This window comes from Haliotis cracherodii, unplaced genomic scaffold (genome assembly GCF_022045235.1).
Source record: "Haliotis cracherodii isolate W230 unplaced genomic scaffold, xgHalCrac1.p SCAF_5, whole genome shotgun sequence".
Lineage (NCBI taxonomy): Eukaryota > Metazoa > Mollusca > Gastropoda > Lepetellida > Haliotidae > Haliotis > Haliotis cracherodii.
In genome coordinates, this window is record NW_027266308.1 from 22052320 (window position 1) to 22075714 (window position 23395).

General features: G+C 43.5%; 1 protein-coding gene across 1 annotated transcript in view; it reads right to left on the reverse strand.

Annotated features, from left to right (window-relative positions):
* Positions 1-23342, reverse strand: part of LOC139444226 (adenylate cyclase type 10-like) — a 46435-nt gene extending 23093 nt beyond the window's left edge. The window contains exons 1-11 of the mRNA XM_071225148.1: positions 23309-23342; positions 20984-21163; positions 19963-20100; positions 19576-19722; positions 18674-18879; positions 18028-18094; positions 16820-17041; positions 10666-10748; positions 9863-10045; positions 8904-9022; positions 2319-2395 (exon numbers count right to left, since the gene is read on the reverse strand). Of these exons, the coding sequence (XP_071081249.1) occupies positions 2319-2395; positions 8904-9022; positions 9863-10045; positions 10666-10748; positions 16820-17041; positions 18028-18094; positions 18674-18879; positions 19576-19722; positions 19963-20100; positions 20984-21163; positions 23309-23342 (1456 nt within the window). The remainder of the gene's footprint in view (positions 1-2318; positions 2396-8903; positions 9023-9862; positions 10046-10665; positions 10749-16819; positions 17042-18027; positions 18095-18673; positions 18880-19575; positions 19723-19962; positions 20101-20983; positions 21164-23308) is intronic.
* Positions 23343-23395: the final 53 nt, after the last annotated feature.

The window sequence follows — 23395 nt, forward strand, 5'->3', positions numbered from 1 at the left end:
AACCCTGCCTAGAAGTTATCTCTAGAGATGTGCCTATTCGTCTTATCCAATATGCCTAGAAGTTGTCTCTAAAGATGTACCTATCCATGTCATGCCTTGAAACTACTATATTACCCCGTTGGCAGTTAACAATTACAAACAAAGATATATGGTTTACATATTCGCTTTGGTCTTTACTGACCACAAAACTAGTCTGACTAATCACGTTGAAAGAGATGCCACAGTTCCGGATTCCGGCGACAACACCGGTTGTGATATGTCAGTGTGACACGGTTATACACTGAGCAGGACTAACAACTACATGACACTAATTTCCCTTACACCAGTGTCCAGTTACACTTGAAAGGCGGACGTAATATTAATACAAAATCTTCCTCCAACATTTAACGGAATGCATAGAAACATTTTATCTCACGTGAATGATGACACAAGCCGACTTGATACACATGTTCAGTGAACGCTCGATAATCCAGACCCTGTTACTCGGGAAAAGCCATCTTCCGTGTGGTTACTGTTGGGACGGACCTTATCATGTTGAAATCATTAGTTAATCCGGACGATTTTACTAGAAACGATTTGGTCCGGATCAATAAGGTTTCATTGTATGGGGAGACATACAATTAACGCCACTCCATGTTTACTCTCATATATCCTGAAACACTGACACATGATATTGATCTCATTGGTAAAATTAAACAAAATTTGAAATAGGACGGTATTATTCTAGATGGGCGTGAGTACAAGTGCACATCAGATGATACACAGATGCAGATAAAACAATTGAAAGGGGACTTAGAAACTATTGTCATGGACCATGTTATTAGATAAAAACAGGATACGATTTTTAAAAATGGCTATTTCATGGAAACAGGTAGTCAGCTGTGCTTAACTTTTTTCTATGGTTATATAAGACCTGTTTGACAAGTGTTTCTGCATGCGTGCAATACATACTACACATATATGAAGAAAGATGCTGTTTTAAATGTGAAGACTGTATTGAACATGTTTTACCTTTATGACCAATATATAACGACTAGAGGGCAACCCTTCCTACTTCCTGTAGCTTTACTCTTCCCTACTTTAACGCTATTCTAATTTAACGTATATTAGCAAACCCAGATCTTGTCGATTGTGTTGCCAAAACCTGCTATGGAATTTTAATTAATCATTAACCTCCGACAGATGTTATATATGGATAATGTATGTGCACGTTTATGTATATAAATACATTAGAGTATTTATGTTAGATATACTGTGCATGAGCAGCAATTTTAGTCTCCTTATAAAATGACATTTTATGTACATTTACCAACTTTGTTGTATTCTCTCTCATAGATCTCGGACCGCCTTCTTGGTCTGCGGCATGGTATCTTACTTACTTAAATTGGGAATTTAACGTGCGCTTTCCGACATTTCGCGCACGGGCCCGCCAGGCCATTTAGTGTTTGGTTGAAAAGGGTATGTCTGGAAAGGTGAGGCAACCTAGGTGTTTTTTTTAGGGTTGCTTACTTAATTTGGGGAACAAATTTGGAATTTTGAAATATGCCATGCAAAAGGTGGAGGGGTGAGGACTAAAATGGAGTTTGTGTGTTTTTATAGGTTTAAAATTGTAGGGTTTAATGGCAGCTTGTTTGTTGTACTTTTTATAATTGCAGCCAAGTAGGCCTGGATTTGGAGTGTTGTTCTGTGTAGCTGGTAATGTCTGCAATATAGTATTATGTGTTCAGGCGTTTCTTTTAAGTTGCAGTGGGGGCATTTACCGGTTTGGTGTTTTTTAATTTGGTGTGGGTGGGAGTTTAACTTAGTGTGGCCTCTTTGTAGTTTAGTTATTAATCTGTCAATGTTTTTGGTTTTATGATGGATTTTTGTTTTTGGAGTGGCATTTGTAGCAGGTGTTTTAGTTTGCAATCAGATTTCTGATAGTTATTTTGCCTCTTTTTGGAAGATTTTCTCCTTTGTGATATGTTAAATTCGGTTGTTTTTTATATATTGGTAGGTTGATTCATGGTATCTCACCGAGCTAGCACTACATATCGGCATCAGTCCGGACTGGTACAAACAGCCACACACACGTGCATGCACGTCGCTATATAAGTGCAATAATCTTGGACGCGACGTTAAACCCAATTTCACCTCACCTCATAAATCTGTGCGATTGGTCGTAGATGTTGTTGTCATGCATGTATATAATCTCGCTTTTTACCGACAGACAGACGGGACATGAAAAACCCGTCTGTCTGTCTGTCTGTCTGTCTGTATAAATATGGCACAATATATGTGTTTGTTTGGGCGGTGGTGGAGGGGGGGGGGGGACTTACCGGAGTATTCATGGCGTCGTGCATGGCCGATCACGCCGCAGAAAGTCGTCCCCGTTGTTACCCCAATTGACACTCTTCTGAAAGAGACAAAAGAACGCCGCCCTTTACAAGGTGTCACGCGGTCAAATTAACACAAAACCACAGCTTTATTGTCTTCAGCTATGTTTATTTAACGGTAAAATATTGACAGTGTGTTGTAAAAACATCGCAGTTTTGAGAGACTGGGAACGTAGTATCGTTTAAATGTAAAATTAAACTGACTATTTCTTCGTTTCCTTGTCGAATGTACATGCCAATTAGACATAGGTTGTAAGCACATCAATCCATATGTAACCTACAGCCGTTTGATTTAATGTTTGGACAAAACGTACTAAAGTTCGTTATGGATAAGAAAGTAGTGACAATTTATGCATATCAACTTGCTGTAAAGCCGACGTTTCGGTATAGATCCTTGACAACGGTATAAGGATCTATACCGAAACGCCGCCTTTACAGTAAATAAAGAAGTTGTTATCCATAAATTGTCTCTTCTGAGTCATCCGTCAACTTCTAAGTAATGCCTATCAAACAATTCGTGTTGGATACGTAGGAAATAATTCAACACATACTTGTATATCAAAACATGTGGTCACGTTATGTGTATAACATTATTTAACATACGACATAAATAAACCTCAGCGTTATCAAGTCCCGTGACCAATGTACTTATATAATTATCCTTCTATGTATGGTCAGGGCCGGTGACACGGTGATCGAGTTAGCATGGAGACCCCCTGACACGAAGTGTGAGGCTCTGTTTGAGTGGATGTTGCTATTTTGTTTAATTACACAATTCAAGAACGAAGCACAAATTGTGCTGTTTTAAAGGAGGGTTTATTTTATGATTTGGTAATTCGTGTTCAGTCGTGTAATTTTGTGTAAAATACACTACCAGATAGAGTCGTAATACTTTACTTTTAGTATTCCAATCAGCGTGACCCGGACGATGTGTATGCATAATACAGATGTGTGTGGATATGGGGTGGGGGCGGAGTTCTAGCCTGCACCCGCACCCCAACCACCTCTGGTCCCGTGCATGTGAACCTCAATTTAACTCCGTTATCGATTACTGAGAACGCATTAAAAATACCGCGTTAAAAAATACGCCGAGAGGGCAATATTTAGTCAAAATTAAGACAGCATTCGGTTGAGACACTCGCTCAGCTGAGCTACTTGTCATGCAAATAGTTTTTTATTCATTTTTAGTTAAGGTTAATGGTGACCTGTTCTATCTCGCAACCTTACTGGTTTTTTTCACTTAATTCTTTGGTGAAAAGACACACTTTTCATACTAACATATCCCGTCAATTAATGCAGAATTGTAATTAAAGCAAGTTATTCATAGTATACACACTATACAAATAAGGACATTTTATTGCGTTGCTGTTGTAGGGAAGTATTGGGTTATCAGTAAGGTCATTTTTCTAAACCTGTGTTTACACACGTGTCACCACCGGCAATTGTTGGTGTTGTACAAACTCACAAAGGGCAGTTCGACCAATCTAAGATGTCTTTCATAAACGTCCATTCAGAGGAGCTTATAGTCCGCCTCAAAGCGGTCACACGGTATATAGTTGGGCGCACATACCCCTTCTTTACTTAACTAAGGATCGATAAAGTCACCACAGCACGATGAAGTCGTGACGGGAGATCTTAGTTTGACACGCTACCCAGAACCCAGCGGTGCCCTGTGTTGTTTGTGATTAGTCCAAGCTATGCCGCTGATTAGTGTCAGGTTTTAATACACGCTAAACCGGTAATGGTTTAATCTTGTGTAATTCTAGAACATCTGGGAAGAAGGGATTTATCGCGACCCACTGACCCGCTGGCAACGAGTTGAGACAGGAGGCATGGCTATGCAGAAGAGTGCAGTAACGGGGCCATCTTGACAAAGGACACTTAAATATATACCTGACGGATATGTTGCGCTCCAGTGATTTTTAGAAGGACGTGCATGGTTGGATTACATGTTCCTGTTTTGAGCTTTCAGTGGGAAGGCTCAGTGTTGTTTTTCTCTGCTGGGAAGTTGTTGTGCCTAGCGACCACTGCTCCTGTGCAAGTCCAGGTTTCATTATGAGTAGTATTGATAACCGCGCCACAGGTGAAGCGAGTCCGATAGATGACGACGAGTGGTTCAGGACTCCGCCCACCTCGCGCTACCAGTCGTCTGCTAGCCTCGCCAGCAGCGCGAAGAGTGTGTACCTGTCCGCTTTGGATCTGTTAGACGGGGCAAGCGAGATGGATATACCAGAAGACGACGACGTTGAGAGGGGAGGGCCGTCCCAGAACGGGGAGGCGGGTAAGACTGAGATTTACTACTCCCCCCTGGGAGGAAGCGACGAAGATGAGAGACACGACGCGAATGACGATCCGTACCACGTGTCTGAAACAGCCCCCCTCACGAAAGCCGAGGTCGTAGAGGACGCCGTAGGAAAAGTTGCCGCCCCCGAGGTTGGTAGTAATGAGGGTGTATGTGATTGTTGTTGTCTCATGTGCAATCTTCACCATAGAGCAAAACAGGTGATCGATTCAAAGTGGACGTATCTTATTTGTGCACTGAAGTGCAGTGACCTGAATTGTCCCAACTATGACAAGCTCGGTCAGGATGAACTGTTTTCCTGGTTGGAAAACCACAAAGAGGGGGACAACAACATAGAATTCGTGCAGAGGTGTTATCGGAGGGACAAGCCTTGGTGTAATACTATTCAAAAGGAGCAGAGTCAGCTATTTTTCTTCTTCTTTCTGTTAGTGAGAGACATTTACAAACTGTCGGCCTGCGATAACGGACAGAACATCAAACATGAAACCTACCCGCACCACGACTCCTTCTTGAAGTGGATGCAAGAACTGGAACACGTCCTTGAAATCCTCCTCCAAGCTTCATTCACTCATGTAGATTCATCAGATTCCGATTTGGAAAAAGTAGAACGACCGTACAGCGTGCTTCTGGCGATCAAAGAGACGCATAAAAAGAAGGACTACATCGGTATCTCCTTCGAGGACAGTGGTCTGGACCCAGCGGTGGATGAAATCAAAATTCTTCAAAGAAAGTTAGCCGGAACGCCGACAACTCTGCAGAAGGTGTTTGCCACGGGAGCCATCATTATGTTTTTGGCCGACATTGGCACCGATGTCTTCCAAGTGGTGACGTTTTACAAAGAAGGTATATCGATGTGGCCACTAATGCTGTTCTTTGTCATCGCCCCATCTCTTCTGAGCAGCGTGTTGTGTTTTTTCCAGATTTGTAAAGAGAAGACGACTACAAAAAAGGACAAGAATCTTAGAAGACTGGGAATGGTCCTGGTATCGCTACAACTGGGGCAGGTCTGGAGGAACATCTGTGAGATCTGTGACCGCTACCCCATCGTGGACAGTTACATCGTCCTCAGTCTCCTCATCATCAAGATGATAGAGGGTCTTCTCGAAGGAGGACCACAGTCCTTGATACAGACGTACGTCCTCCTAGACCATCCCGTGGAAACGTTAACGTTTACAAATATCCTAAAAATTTTGTCTCCATTTCTGTCCTCCATTAGCATGGCAGCTGCTTTAACAGATCTTGATCTGGGTAGAGCAGGATACTGCATGCCAACGAAAGCTAGAATTCTATCAGTGTTGTGCCGCTTGGGTGAAGTGTGGGGGCGATTTTTAGCCTATGCCGTGTGTTTCTCGGCTTTCGGGTATTATGGATTTATATTGTTTGGTGTCCAGTGTCTTTTTCTTACCATCCCAACCTACATAGCATTGAGGAGAGACCATACTGAGAACAGCAGCCAGCAGGTGAACTGTGTGTACCTTCGTTGCAGGTACGGCGGATTTTACCAGGAGAAACCCACCAAGTTGTTCACTGCCAAGCTGCCCCGTCTCATAGTGTGGCTGTGTATAACCATGGTGTATTCATTCGTACCAATCCAAAGGTTCGAACTGGACATGGAATTCAATCTGACCCAATCGAGCCGTCCGCCGTTCTGGAAGTGTAGCAGATTATACGGTCTATACAATGTCATTTATGCCCTGCACATGCTTGTGAACATTATTGCGTTTACCCTGTGGGTTACTATTGGCGGGGGACCATCTCAGCAACTGTTTATTCCAATCTGTGTCATGTTCATACTGGGAACCGTTGTCTCGACAGCCTTTAGGATGCAATCCTGGATGGGGAGAACCTACAAGATTGCGCTCAGACCAGGATTTGGGCCTCCTGTGTGAAAGTACGGGCTCTCAATCGTACGTCAGCCTTCGTTACGAAAATGTATGGACCCGTGAATATCCAGGTCTTCACCAACCAATGCTTGCCGTAAGTGGCGACTAACGGAATCGGGTGGTCAGGGTTGCTGACTTGCTGGTTGATGCATGTCATCGATCCCACTTGCGCAGATTGATGATCATGATGTCAGGCACTGCAATGTATGCCCCAGACTCGATTAATTTACAGCGTCAAAACAAAGTCAACAAACAAGAACAAGTATGATTTAACTCCTTATAATCCGAAGATCGGCATAGCAACTGTCGGGAACACGGCTGGCCAGACGGTGCACCTGAAATGGGCTCCACACGTGGGGAATCGAACCCTTGGCTCGATAGGTAACCTAAGTTATATTACCAATATACGGAAGTATGAAGTATGTTAGTAAATGATGGACGCATGGATACCCTGTAATGTGAATACGTGTTTGACCTCTCTAGTATTACTCAATGCTGTGATAAAATAGTAAATCGAGTATATTATAGGGAACACTTGCATTGGTTGGCACTGACATGTACAGTGCCTGAACCAGTCGTGTAGATCACGGAATAGACGCATTGTAGTTTTAAACTGGTGACGAATGTGTCAAACTATTAGGTTACACATAAAATGTCTTTCGTATTTACAAGCCGTATTCTTTCATCGTACGAAATGTATCTTATGTACTGGAGATACAAGACCGACACGGACAGAAGTTTACCTGCAGATTTATATCTATGATAAATATATAGAAAATCCAAGAATATAATTATTTTCATCTAAACAATATAAGTATTGAATATCATCAACTTCTCAACCTCAAAAATGAGGTATTTGTGACCACTGAATAAGTTCCGCGAATGAAAGAGAAAACAGCTGTTCACAGTCGATCAACCAATATCACGTGTGCATGTTAAGGGCCAGGTATTCCACGTGATTAGCCCTAACCGGGAGCATGGCACATATATTGTTGTTGAGAAACTATATCACGTCACACCGGAGCTTTACAGGTCGATTCTATGTTTTAATCAATGAAATCGATCGTTTTGTTAGCGCTTTTCATCTGTAACTCAACACAGGAAGTGTTTTGTTCACCCGACATGAATAAAGATTGTGAAAGAATGTCATTGTTTTGTATGTTTCGATCAGTTATAATTTTAAGCATGTCCTGGTGGTGTGAAAACTATGATTAAATCGATTTTCCGTCCTGCTGACTCCGCTGAAATGAACCAGCCTACTCGATACGAGGTAAATGGGCAATTCATTAGATAATGGTTTGAGAAATGATTATTACAAAACGAATTATCGGAATTCCAAGGCAACCACAGTGCAGTGGGTCCCAAACAAGGTTTTGATTCACTTGATCAGATTACATTTATGAATTGCCATGGTAACCTTTATATAAGTTTATACCGGTTTCAGATAACCTTCTTAGGTCGTTACGAAACTTTAACAACCACCATGGTAATATGATGAGAAGTAAGTTGTCTGAAGGCCGCGTTGATCATTATTGAACAGTATTTCAGGCCTGTCAGCTTCGCGTGGGAGGAAAGCCTGGAGTGAGTGTCTCTGACCTCGACCACCGCCACACCCAGCATGAGTGTGGTACTAACAACCCAAGAATCTCAACATTCAAACCATCTTCCTAAGCAAAGGAATGAACTGACTTTATACGTCCAGTTTCCACCCTTGCCTAACTAACTGACTTGAATTATGGAGTTAAATTTTGGCTAGATAGCATTTGTACCGCCACCTCGGCGTCAACATATTTTCCAAATTTTTTCATGTTTCATCAAGGTGTTCTCGTGATTTGATGCAGTTCGCGAATTAAGACACGTTTTATTACAATATGGATCTTGATCATCAATCTGACCGTTTGACTGGGCGCCGCCATTTTGATTGAAGCAAATGCAAGTGATATGAGAGGTGGAATCTGATTGGTCAATGGGAGGGGCATAGAAGGGACATAAATCGTAAATAGCCACTGGTGGCATAATGATCGAGCCCAGATTTTCCAGCCTAGTTCGACAAGAATGGAAACTGGAATTTTACAGTCAGTTAACTCCCATTCCTCGAGAAGACGCATTCCTACGTGTCCGTTATCGCGGCGCCATAGACCTCTGGACCACTCAGTCGCCCGTCATCAGAGAAAGTTGGATGGGGATAATGAAGAGAGGGGGGACTTGGTTCTGAGGGAAGGATCTGATGATCAGGCTCGGTGACCTGGTTGATTGCCTGTCATCGCACCAGGACTTCACCTATTGTGTGATGCACCGTATCCGGATTAGTGTGTACAAAATCAAACATTGCTGTCGACTTACTGTATCCCTGGTAGCTTGTCAATGACCGTCTTCATCTTGACGGAGTTCTCGAGCGCATGCGCACAGTCCCGCTCGTGTTTAAAGCCAGGTAGACCAAATATCACCAGAAATGTACATCCCTGGAAACAGATGCCCATGCTGTAAAGGTGTACCTGGTTCTATTTCAATGCACCATTCATGTTGATCTAAGTCGCGTTTGGGTATCCTAGTGGTTAAAGCGTTCGCTCGTCACGCCGAAGGCCCGGGTTCGATTCTCCACATGGGTATAAAATGTGAAGCCCATTGCTGGTGTTCACCGCCGTGATATTGCTGGAATATTGCTAAAAGGGGGCGTAAAACCATACTCACTCACTCATGTTGATCTACACTTCGAATTAGCTTTGCCTCGCTACACATGTCGTTTTCCCATAAGTATGGACATCGATATGTTTTCTTCTACCCTATTAAGCATCACTTGTAAGTTAATGTTATCTGGGGTGTATCTATCTTGTCATAAAAAAAAGGTACAGCTTTGATTGTCCGTGTTCTCAGATCTGTCAATTTCAACAGTCAGTTTCAAAATGAAACATCTGAAACTAAATATAAATATATATATCGTCACGGTATGTTTCTACGAACGTCATAACAGGTCATTTATAATACTGCTGCCGTCTACAGAGGGGGAATTCCAGTGTAACACATTTAGGTCAAGAGCCTTTTTTATCGGTCGATAGACCCCTTTAAACGAACAAGAGTCAGTTTATAAGTCAGTTGATTGATTGATTGTAGAGGTAAATGCCAGTGACTGATCATTGTTAAACTTCCTTTTTATCAATATTACAATGGGACGCTAAACATTGGCCCTACACATTGTGCCTGTACACTCACTTATAATGTTACAACCCGGAACTGTAGGTGGTAGATTGTGTCTCCCATCCCTATCCCTAAGGGCATGTTTGTGACCTGATTCAGATTCCCACCTTATCAAACAGGAAGATCTTGTTAAGGGAGCCATGGACGACTTTGATGTGACTGAAGACGACGTCGAAGATCTTCTGGAGTTGTTCCGTGCTGTTGACGTTGTCATCCAGTACCAGGTTCATGAAGACGATGGACACCTGCCTCATCTCAGACAGGAACTCCAGTGGCTGGTTGTCATCGATCTGCGGGGGATCACAATGAGTGAGTGAGTGAGTTGGGTTTAACGCCGCTTTTAACAGTATTCCAGTTATATCACGGCATGTCAGCTTAATGTGGGAGGAAAGCCCGAAGTGATGCAGGTCTCAGACGTTTACCGCTTCGGTGAAACCCACGAGCACGGGTATGGTGCTGACAAAGGGGGATCACAGAGTTTCAAGACAGTGATGAGTATGCATTGAGATTATTACACATGTGAATGTGTCGTTCTGCCTGTACGACACAGGATGAATTCTGACATAAGTGCCGTACATTTAGCAAGGTACAAATGCAATACCTTATTCACTATCCACACTTCATTAGTAGTCTCATATATTGAGCGAACATCATGTCACTAGTGATGTCACATTTTAGTTTGACATCACATATTAGCGTGGATGACATCACTGGGAGGTGACTGCATGTGGGGTGAGTGGTCAGGCTCGGTGATGTGAATGAATGGGTACCCCTTTGGTCATAATATCAATCACAGGTTTGTCTGATCCAGGTTCGATTTTTTTCAGGCTAGCGTGATATAACAAGAATATTGCCTTAAACAGAAAATAAAAACAAACAATCTCAAGGAGCAACAATAACCGTGGCCTACCTTCTTCAGGACGGGAGAGAGCACGTACAGCCGCAACGTCTCCTCCAACCGCATCGCCTTCACCGTCTGCACGACGTTACGTACTGCAACGTCACAATATAAGACCGCTATAAACTTTCTATCTGTGGCAAATGCATTGTTTAAAATCCATCATAAAACGAGTTTTGAAAATAATTTCTCAATCAGTGTCATGAAAGTTAAGAATATATATAATATGTGTTTGATCAAAAAGAAATAACTGATTATTATTAACTGATTTGGTAGCCTTGTCATTTAATGATCCTCAATTAGCGGAGCAGAGTCACGTCATTGGGGCGTTCGAATCCCAGGTGTGCTCAGGTTCCCCAGCTCGTGATTTTCACCAACGTGGAAAACGACCAAGAGCCGCAGCATGATCACTTCGGTTTTTCCTCAGATCATTAAGCATTTATTTTGAGAGCGGAAGTGCAGCGGTTCGGACACGTGGCCGCGTCATAGCAAAAGACGTTAAAATGTTGTTCTTGTTACTCTGCCAGGCGCTCGGCATTAAAGGGATAAAACAAGGACTTCAAGGCTTGTGTCTGAGTGTGGTGAAAACAAGGACTGCAAGGCTTGTGTCTGTGTGTGGTGAAAACAAGGACTACAAGGCATGTGTCTGAGTGGGGTGAAAACAAGGACTTCAAGGCTTGTGTCTGTGTGTGGTGAAAACAAGAACTGCAAGGCTTGTGTCTGTGTGTGGTGAAAACAAGGACTACAAGGCATGTGTCTGTGTGTGGTGAAAACAAGGACTACAAGGCTTGTGTCTGTGTGGGGTGAAAACAAGGACTTCAAGGCTTGTGTCTGTGTGTGGTGAAAACAAGGACTTCAAGGCTTGTGTCTGTGTGTGGTGAAAACAAGGACTGCAAGGCTTGTGCCTGAGTGGGGTGAAAACAAGGACTACAAGGCATGTGTCTGAGTGGGGTGAAAACAAGGACTGCAAGGCTTGTGTCTGAGTGTGGTGAAAACAAGGACTACAAGGCTTGTGCCTGAGTGGGGTGAAAAACAGGACTTCAAGGCTTCTGTCTGTGTGTGGTGAAAACAAGGACTACAAGGCTTGTGTCTGTGTGTGGTGAAAACAAGGACTACAAGGCTTGTGTCTGTGTGTGGTGAAAACAAGGACTTCAAGGCTTGTGTCTGTGTGTGGTGAAAACAAGGACTGCAAGGCTTGTGTCTGTGTGTGGTGAAAACAAGGACTTCAAGGCTTGTGTCTGTGTGTGGTGAAAACAAGGACTGCAAGGCTTGTGCCTGAGTGGGGTAAAAACAAGGACTACAAGGCATGTGTCTCTGTGTGGTGAAAACAAGGACTACAAGGCATGTGTCTGTGTGTGGTGAAAACAAGGACTACAAGGCTTGTGTCTGTGTGTGGTGAAAACAAGGACTTCAAGGCTTGTGTCTGTGTGTGGTGAAAACAAGGACTGCAAGGCTTGTGCCTGAGTGGGGTGAAAACAAGGACTACAAGGCATGTGTCTGAGTGGGGTGAAAACAAGGACTGCAAGGCTTGTGTCTGAGTGTGGTGAAAACAAGGACTACAAAGCTTGTGCCTGAGTGGGGTGAAAACAAGGACTTCAAGGTTTGTGTCTGTGTGTGGTGAAAACAAGGACTACAAGGCTTGTGTCTGAGTGGGGTGAAAACAAGGACTGCAAGGCTTGTGTCTGAGTATGGTGAAAACAAGGACTTCAAGGCTTGTGTCTGTGTGTGGTGAAAACAAGGACAACAAGGCTTGTGTCTGTGTGTGGTGAAAACAATGACTGCAAGGCTTGTGCCTGAGTGGGGTGAAAACAAGGACTACAAGGCTTGTGTCTGTGTGTGGTGAAAACAAGGACTGCAAGGCTTGTGCCTGAGTGGGGTAAAAACAAGGACTACAAGGCATGTGTCTGTGTGTGGTGAAAACAAGGACTACAAGGCATGTGTCTGAGTGGGGTAAAAACAAGGACTGCAAGGCTTGTGTCTTAAAGGGGTGAAAACAAGGACTACAAGGCTTGTGCCTGAGTGGGGTGAAAACAAGGACTACAAGGCTTGTGTCTGAGTGGGGTGAAAACAATGACTACAAGGCTTGAGTCTGAGTGGGGTGAAAACAAGGACTACAAGGCATGTGTCTGAGTGGGGTGAAAACAAGGACTGCAAGGCTTGTGTCTGAGTGGGGTGAAAACAAGGACTGCAAGGCTTGTGCCTGAGTGGGGTGAAAACAAGGACTACAAGGCATGTGTCTGAGTGGGGTGAAAACAATGACTACAAGGCATGTGTCTGGGTGGGGTGAAAACAAGGACTACAAGGCTTGTGCCTGAGTGGGGTGAAAACAAGGACTACAAGGCTTGTGTCTGAGTGGGGTGAAAACAAGGACTACAAGGCATGTGTCTGAGTGGGGTGAAAACAAGGACTGCAAGGCTTGTGTCTGAGTGGGGTGAAAACAAGGACTGCAAGGTTTGTGTCTGAGTGTGGTGAAAACAAGGACTGCAAGGTTTGTGCCTGAGTGGGGTGAAAACAAGGACTACAAGGCTTGTGTCTGAGTGGGGTTAAAACAAGGACTACAAGGCTTGTGTCTCATTGGGGTGAAAACAAGGACTGCAAGGCTTGTGTCTCATTGGGGTGAAAACAAGGACTGCAAGGCATGTGTCTAAATGGGGTGAAAACAAGGACTACAAGGCGTGGTCTGAGTGGGGTGAAAACAAGGACTGCAAGGCTTGTGTCTGAGTGGGGTGAAAACAAGGACTACAAGGCTTGTGCCTGAGTGGGGTGAAAACAAGGACTACAAGGCTTGTGCCTGAGTGGGGTGAAAACAAGGACTACAAGGCTTGTGCCTGAGTGGGGTGAAAACAAGGACTACAAGGCTTGTGTCTGAGTGGGGTGAAAACAAGGACTGCAAGGCTTGTGTCTCATTGGGGTGAAAACAAGGACTACAAGGCTTGTCTGAGTGGGGTGAAAACAAGGACTACAAGGTGTGGTCTGAGTGGGGTGAAAACAAGGACTGCAAGGCTTGTGTCTGAGTGGGGTGAAAACAAGGACTACAAGGCTTGTGTCTGAGTGGGGTGAAAACAAGGACTGCAAGGCTTGTGCCTGAGTGGGGTGAAAACAAGGATTACAAGGCATGTGTCTGAGTGGGGTGAAAACAATGACTGCAAGGCATGTGTCTGGGTGGGGTGAAAACAAGGACTACAAGGCTTGTGCCTGAGTGGGGTGAAAACAAGGACTACAAGGCATGTGTCTGAGTGGGGTGAAAACAAGGACTACAAGGCTTGTGCCTGAGTGGGGTGAAAACAAGGACTACAAGGCATGTGTCTGAGTGGGGTGAAAACAAGGACTGCAAGGCTTGTGTCTGAGTGGGGTGAAAACAAGGACTACAAGGCGTGGTCTGAGTGGGGTGAAAACAAGGACTGCAAGGCTTGTGTCTGAGTGGGGTGAAAACAAGGACTACAAGGCGTGGTCTGAGTGGGGTGAAAACAATGACTACAAGGCATGTGTCTGAGTGGGGTGAAAACAAGGACTACAAGGCTTGTGCCTGAGTGGGGTGAAAACAAGGACTACAAGGTTTGTGTCTGAGTGGGGTGAAAACAAGGACTACAAGGCGTGGTCTGAGTGGGGTGAAAACAAGGACTGCAAGGCTTGTGTCTGAGTGGGGTGAAAACAAGGACTACAAGGCGTGGTCTGAGTGGGGTGAAAACAAGGACTACAAGGCATGTGTCTGAGTTGGGTGAAAACAAGGACTACAAGGCTTGTGCCTGAGTGGGGTGAAAACAAGGACTACAAGGCTTGTGTCTGAGTGGGGTGAAAACAAGGACTACAAGGCATGTGTCTGAGTGGGGTGAAAACAAAGACTGCAAGGCTTGTGTCTGAGTGGGGTGAAAACAAGGACTGCAAGGTTTGTGTCTGAGTGTGGTGAAAACAAGGACTGCAAGGTTTGTGCCTGAGTGGGGTGAAAACAAGGACTACAAGGCTTGTGTCTGAGTGGGGTTAAAACAAGGACTACAAGGCTTGTGTCTCATTGGGGTGAAAACAAGGACTGCAAGGCTTGTGTCTCATTGGGGTGAAAACAAGGACTGCAAGGCATGTGTCTAAATGGGGTGAAAACAAGGACTACAAGGCATGGTCTGAGTGGGGTGAAAACAAGGACTGCAAGGCTTGTGTCTGAGTGGGGTGAAAACAAGGACTACAAGGCTTGTGCCTGAGTGGGGTGAAAACAAGGACTACAAGGCTTGTGCCTGAGTGGGGTGAAAACAAGGACTACAAGGCTTGTGCCTGAGTGGGGTGAAAACAAGGACTACAAGGCTTGTGTCTGAGTGGGGTGAAAACAAGGACTGCAAGGCTTGTGTCTCATTGGGGTGAAAACAAGGACTACAAGGCTTGTCTGAGTGGGGTGAAAACAAGGACTACAAGGCGTGGTCTGAGTGGGGTGAAAACAAGGACTGCAAGGCTTGTGTCTGAGTGGGGTGAAAACAAGGACTACAAGGCGTGGTCTGAGTGGGGTGAAAACAAGGACTACAAGGCATGTGTCTGAGTGGGGTGAAAACAAGGACTACAAGGCTTGTGCCTGAGTGGGGTGAAAACAAGGACTACAAGGCTTGTGTCTGAGTGGGGTGAAAACAAGGACTACAAGGCATGTGTCTGAGTGGGGTGAAAACAAGGACTGCAAGGCTTGTGTCTGAGTGGGGTGAAAACAAGGACTACAAGGCTTGTGCCTGAGTGGGGTGAAAACAAGGACTGCAAGGCTTGTGTCTGAGTGGGGTGAAAACAAGGACTGCAAGGTTTGTGTCTGAGTGGGGTGAAAACAAGGACTGCAAGGTTTGTGCCTGAGTGGGGTGAAAACAAGGACTACAAGGCTTGTGTCTGAGTGGGGTGAAAACAAGGACTACAAGGCTTGTGTCTCATTGGGGTGAAAACAAGGACTGCAAGGCTTGTGTCTAAATGGGGTGAAAACAAGGACTACAAGGCTTGTGCCTGAGTGGGGTGAAAACAAGGACTACAAGGCTTGTGCCTAAGTGGGGTGAAAACAAGGACTGCAAGGCTTGTGTCTAAATGGGGTGAAAACAAGGACTACAAGGCTTGTGCCTGAGTGGGGTGAAAACAAGGACTACAAGGCTTGTGTCTGAGTGGGGTGAAAACAAGGACTACAAGGCTTGTGCCTGAGTGGGGTGAAAACAAGGACTGCAAGGCTTGTGCCTGAGTGGGGTGAAAACAAGGACTACAAGGCTTGTGCCTGAGTGGGGTGAAAACAAGGACTGCAAGGCATGTGTCTAAATGGGGTGAAAACAAGGACTACAAGGCTTGTGCCTGAGTGGGGTGAAAACAAGGACTACAAGGCTTGTGCCTGAGTGGGGTGAAAACAAGGACTACAAGGCTTGTGTCTGAGTGGGGTGAAAACAAGGACTGCAAGGCTTGTGTCTCATTGGGGTGAAAACAAGGACTGCAAGGCATGTGTCTAAATGGAGTGAAAACAAGGACTACAAGGCTTGTGCCTGAGTGGGGTGAAAACAAGGACTACAAGGCTTGTGCCTGAGTGGGGTGAAAACAAGGACTACAAGGCATGTGTCTGAGTGGGGTGAAAACAAGGACTACAAGGCTTGTGCCTGAGTGGGGTGAAAACAAGGACTACAAGGTTTGTGTCTGAGTGGGGTGAAAACAAGGACTACAAGGCTTGAGTCTGAGTGGGGTGAAAACAAGGACTACAAGGCTTGTGCCTGAGTGGGGTGAAAACAAGGACTACAAGGTTTGTGTCTGAGTGGGGTGAAAACAAGGACTACAAGGCTTGTGCCTGAGTGGGGCATACGTAGCCATGTTAAGGTAAGGAAAGGTATTTCAGTGGCCTAGCACTATAAAACCGGCATTAACCCGGACTAGTACAATCCACACACCCACGTGCATTGCATCAGGTGTACGTAAACACAATGAACAACCTCAAGGGTCCAGGGGGAGGGGGTGACACCGCCCCCACCCACCCACTACCCTCTTTTGAAAACCATATGTAGTATGTTGTAAACAGTAAAATTATCTGAGAGAGTATTTTCATATTTATGACTCCTCCTTTTTAAAATGACGGATCCGCCCTTGAATAAGACATTTTTTGAAGTTGGAAAATACGCACAACAATCATAGGACCATGGTAGCTTAAACACAGAGACCCATGGAATGATGAATGACGTACGTTTCAGCACCCCTGTCATCGTTTTGGAAGAGAAGCCGGTCTTCCTGGCTGACGCTTCCGCCACGGTGTCCTCTAAATCCAGACTGTTGCGGGTCCCTACCAGGGGCCGGCCGGGGGGTGAGGACACATTGTCCTCGTGGACAGTGCTCGTGGCGAGGGACATACGCCGCCCTTGGGACTGCATGAAATGTGGAGCACCATCCGTGAGGGAGAAACGACGCTCTGGGTGAAAATGAAGTGTTTTAATCAACAGGCCATATATCCATGTTATATATAATATGTGGGAGGCATTGTTTTTAGACCGATATTTTTTTTTCAGTCGAGGATTTAAACCAAACACGTTTTTATTCCAGAAAGTCTAGTTACTCCCGCCCCTCACATCAATGCAACGGTATTACGATAAAAATGACACCACTGAAACAACACTGTGAAAACTGTGTGATTTAAACCAAACACGTTTTTTTACTCCAGAAAGTCCAGCTACTCCGGCCCCTCACATCAATGCAACGGTATTACGATAAAAGTGCCACCACTGCAACAACACTGTGAAAACAGTGACTCCATTGTCACAATACTGCGACAGCAGTGCCAACATCGCTGCAGTAATATAACAGTGCCACCTTTGCAGCATTATTGTGGCAGTAGTGCAATTCATGTAGCTACACTCGTATGATAACGTACATTCTATGTACAGCTAGATGTGTAGATGACCAGTCTTGTCTTCATTTCGTTTCATCTGTCGATACGACCTATTGATACTTGTATACTACCTTGTCGTCGATACATTGCCATCAGGACAGGTTTACTTGCAATGCATCGATAGTTCTGTTGACCGTTACATCCCAAATGCTTACTGTGCCAAATGTATATCAGCATAAATGATACCCGTGAAGATGCGGGTTTGAATAGGTCTTCAGCAACCTTGACTTATCATTAGGGACTATGTTTTTCGTAAGATGCGACTAACGGGATCGCGTGGTCCGGTTCGCTGACTTGGTTGATGCATGTCATCGTATCCAAATTGCGTAGATTGATGCTCATGACATCTATCATTGGAATGCCTGCTCCAAACTCGATTATTACAGGCAGCCGTCACATAGCTGGAATATTGCTGAGTGAGGCGTTGAACAACCAGAAAAACAAAAACGTATGATGTAACACCATAGCTACTGATGGTGATAACTGAGGCCCTGTTCAGTACATAATACCTCGGTGTTTCACAACTTCAGAGCTTGACGTCCGAGCAACCACTGGTTCAGGTTTCATTTCCAATACCTGGAACAAAGAACGATGTTCAACCCTTCAGCTGACACAGCTCCGTTAATCCCACAGTACTCAAAGCCAGTCATGTAAATATATAATTATAAATATAATCAACTGATTGAATTTTCTTATAATCAGTTTTGTCTACTTTCTTTTCTCAACAAAAGTATACCATAACATGTATTACCTACAATCACAGTAAAACCGAGAAGATATATTTGCAGGCAATACGTCAAAAAAAAAATTCCGTTAAAATCCACTAGTGTGGGGCAAAGATGGCCAAGTCGTCTAAATTGCGTCCCTTGGGCACCCCAGAAACCTATGATTTTGCGTTCGAATCCCGGTTCGCTCCGATTATGTTTCTAGGTTTGTCAGTACCGTGCTCATGGGTTTCACCAAAGTGGTAAACGTCAGAAACCTGCATCACTTCGGACTTTCCTCCCACATGAAGCTGTACGGTGTGAGTGAGTGAATTGGGTTTAACGCCGCTTCAAACAGTATTCCAGTAAGATGTTTTAAAGCGGCGTTAACACCAATTCACTCATTCACCCATTTAAGTCCCAACTTGACACCTAGCGACGAAGAACGTACCCTGATGTGTGCACCATCTTCCATGACCTCGTACTCATACCGGCCGCAGTTGCAGAGCTCCCAGGCGCTAGGGGACATGACGACATAGCCCGACTTACAGAAGCTCTCCGCCTTGTTGACGTCTGACACAACCTGCCCCAGCTCCACGTAATGGCGGAACTCGTCGTTGCCAAGGAAGGTCATGGTCATATCTCCAGCGGCAATACCTAGTTTGGTCGCGAAGTTTAATATTCATAAATCTCAAGGTTACTTTAACGTTTGGTAATTCGAGGTAAAATAATTACTCATAAGTGTAAAGACACGTGCATGGTAAAATATGACTACATCAACTTAAAAGATTATGTATACCCAAATCAAACATTCTTCTATGAGCGTGTGTGACCAATAACTAATGGAGAGAGTCCAATACCTGGGATGTAAATGTTATCTTGTTACGGAACAAACAACACGCCAGATGTAAGGGCTTCAGGTGAATGTGGCCGGTACCATCTCTCCTGTAACAGTGCTCATAACAAAGTTCTCATTAAATCCAGTTAAAACTATTTTTGTTTCTTTAACGCAGCACATTCCATTCTGGGTTTTTGTATGGAGAAAAGATATTTTTTCAGCTTCAGGGCAAAACCAGATAATGTTTGTTTGAGTCTGAATATTTTTAAAGAAAATCATCGTGCACATTGTACATTTTGTGGTAGACAATTTCCCTTTTTCAACAGTCTGAAGCAAATGTTTTTTTCAAGAATTCTCTGTGGCAATATCTTTTTTCCGATCAACCCCCTCCACTATGGCCATTGCTACATTAAACGGCGTCTCTTGATGTTGTTCATTGTAGGCCTGAAACTGAATTCCAGAAACTGTAACGAAGGTCATTAGGATGAATTGACGTAACACTGTTAGTTACCTACCCATTTTGACGGTGAGTTTGACCCCTATGTCCGTGTCCCACTCTCCACAATGCCTTTGTATGTCCAGGCAACACTGGATGACTCGGTCTAACGCGGCAGGGAGCTCCGACTCGACATTCACCCGCCATAAAGCAAGGATGGCATCCCCTGTAGCACACAAGGAAACCAGTACAATAGGAAACCCCTATTCAGATGCTAACTGAATACGATCAAGCCGCCAAGTAATTTTTCAAAACAAGGTCATCAGTTCAGGTGAGTGATGCCATTCCGTTTTGAATTCAGTTCATCTGAAAATTTAATTTTTGTATTGTTTTTTTAATTCTATACCACTTTTTGTATTTGTTTCATCGATAAGCGTATGTTAACCGCAACAAACTGATTTTGTACCGGCGTATTTGAGCACGTCCCCGTCCGAGGAGAGAATGCCGTCGACGATGGCGCCCATGTAGGCGTTGAGGGTGCTGGTAAGTTCGTCGATGCCGCTCTTCTCCATTGCGCTATACTGCTCACATAAGGATGTAAATCCTGGGGACAGACATAATGCATGGTTATGACATTGATGAACACGATAGGGTGAAGGTTGAATGTGAAGTGCCATTGTCTCTGGTCGGACTTGCCAATTTGTTATCATAACACTGCAAAATAAATCCAATAATTTTGCTCTCACAATTTATCATTTTATGAAAAGGAGTGACGTCTACGATGCTGTCAGAAACATTCACCCATACTACCCAGGAAATAGGCTTGGCAAAACGTAACCATGTAGAGATTCGAACTTTGGTCTCCGGGACTACGTCTTGTTCAATTGGCTTTTCAGATGCAAAACAATACAAATATCATAAGTATCTAATTTATTTTATTTATAAGTTCGGTTCATATTTCTCACATTTACCGAGAGTTCTATTTCCATAATAAACACATCATGGCTTATGCCCCTTGCAATATGACGTCATTGGTGCCAACTAATTTGCGATTTCTTGACGGGTTAGGCAGTGTATCGGATGCCATGTTGTCTCACCATAAACTGGTACTTGATATCTTTTGCGTTGTGACAAGACAGGGACCCAGTTAAATTGGCACCAATTACGTCATAATCTAAGGGGGATAATTCAGGCCTGTTTAGCTCGGAAAACGAAGGCCTCATAACGGCATGACACTTTCACACTTATTGCGAGCTTCCAATGAGAAAAATGAGGGTATATTTTCAAACACTGATACTAACTAATTCGAAAATTGCGTTTTGTTTAAAATGAGAAAGAATGTGATGTTCGCGTGTAAACCTCCCCTATTAGGAACAGTCTCCTAATTACTTGAAATGGGGGTAGTGGTTATATTTAACACATGCTCGGGGGTCTGTAAGAGAGACTACCCACGCCATAGCTGTTCGAAGTCCGAAGTTCGAACTGACCTGATATGTCGGCAAACATCAAGACAGAGTGGTACTCTGTGCTCCATGGCAAGGCTCTGGTATGGTCAGCGAAAGTGACCAGGCCTGGCACGTGCGGCGTTAGGGCCTGCACTTTTTGGTTCTGCTCCGCGCGCCCGTGTTTCTTCCGGAAGAGCGTAAGGGCTAAATCCGTGAAGTTTGCTGGGGAAAAAATAGACATACAATAAATAAATATACTGTCTTACAAAACTATACGTCTAGTTTAATACCTGACTTCTCCATAGTTCAAAACACGTCTGGGTTTTTTCATACAGAACACGCGTTTAAATTTAAGATACCCTAGTTAGATATTAAATCTGTTTTCATCTGATATATGATTTTTGTTCGTTGTTTAAGTTCAAAACGATAGCTACATTCACACAATTGATTCACTTATTTTTTGTCGCTAGTACATTACATCCAGTCTAAAGTATTTTTGTTTGTTTAACGCAGCACAATATTCCAGCTATATGACGCGGGCATGTAAATAATTGAGTCTGGACCAGATAATCCAGGGATCGACACCTAGAGAATCTAATTGTGATACAATTACATATATTCAACTAAGTCAGCGAGCCTGGCCAGCCGACCCACATAATTCTATTGAGTGAGTGAGGTAAAAGTTAAAGTCGCATTAGCATTATTTCAGTCATGTAGCAACGAGAACAATTTGACATGTACCAAAGTGAGGAATGAATACAAAGTTATATCTAAAAATACAGTTGTCAACTATATTTGGGTATAACAATATCAGTCGCCTTCTGGGACAAGCATATGGGTTGTTGAGGATCTATGTACCACACGGGTCTTATACATTCGTCACCACTCGCCCCTTTTCGTAACTTGTCCCGGAATAATACGAGTTGGTCACGAATGGGGTCTTATGAAAACTGACGGCCAAAAGAAACTTTACTGTAGTTTTAAATCCCTCTCGTTTAAAAACCGCACAAGACAGATGCGTGAAGTAAAATGTATTGAAAATAAATCAACATTTAAAATGACAGTCATACAACATCCGACATTGGCATGACAGTTGCCCGAATTGAGGTGTTGTAGCAAAAACAAGCTTTCATGGTAATGGACAAAAGTCACACACATCTAAAATCGCTCAAGTTCAACGACACGTCACATGAATATGGTGTATGACCACCCCTTGCTACAAGACACGCAAAAAATGTATTGAGGCCAGATTTTTTCAGGTGCAAAACCAGAATATCAAATGGTCGGCCCCTATATGGCATGCTGTATATATATATATATATATTTATTATATAAATGTAATGTTTATGATGAGTGCACTCACGTTGTTAAACCCATACACGTGCATGTATAATTCATAATTTTCTCAACGAACTATGGAACATGGCGGTCGAGTTTCCGATGTACTATATATCTATATATTCTATTGTGATATTTAAATTTGACTTCAATACGATTTTTGCGTGTATGGAAGTTTAAACGTAAACTGTGTCTATTTTCCACAAACGAAAAAAGTCAATTCTTATAACTATAAATAAGACAATAGACAATAATAATTTCAAACTTGTTTCATCATTAACACAAGGCACTGGTTCAAAGATACGAAATCAGCGCAATACACGTAATAAATTAATTGCTAACGATTTTATGGCAATTGATTGTCCAACCAAGCAAATTTTCAACATTATCAAACATTAATCCGTAACAGCATTTGAGGATACATTTATCAGGAGCTGACACTTTGTACGTTCTCCAATATTTGACTTTATGATAATACAATGTGATTAAGATGGTAGCTCAGCTTGCTGAGGAATGATCAGGAATCGCCACATTTGTAGGAACTCAATTGCATTTTTGTTAAGAGTAGCGTAAATTACCAACAAAGTAACAAATGAATACACAATGAAAACAAACATCTGACATTGACTGTCGGGCAAACAAAGGATGCAGCCATGTTTGATGGTGGCCAGAAATGGTTATGCCATGATGATCAAGTATCTGACGATGTTTTCAGCCGAGTAAGTTTTGTATGTTTTTGGATCAAGGTGTATACTTTCTTTAGTTTAGATACATTATTCGACCGCTGCTCTGTCTAATTGAACTCTTAAGGCAGATTGTATCAAGTATTATTCAAGTTAAGAAAACATATATCTGTATCGACCGAGTATAATATTATCACATTTCTTTCAAACATAGCTTTTTATTAAATCGGTACCAAACTCGTATGCGTCCACGCGAGACAGCTAGCAAGGGTAATAAGAATCTAATATGGTACAAACGATTTCAAAAATAAGTTTTCAATAAATATTTCAAATCAAAATATCTGACCTCGTCTCTGCGAATCCCTGCTTTCCGACTCCATGATTAAAAGCTCCGTGTGGGGATCAGAATGTGAGATTATCAAAGTTTATAGCT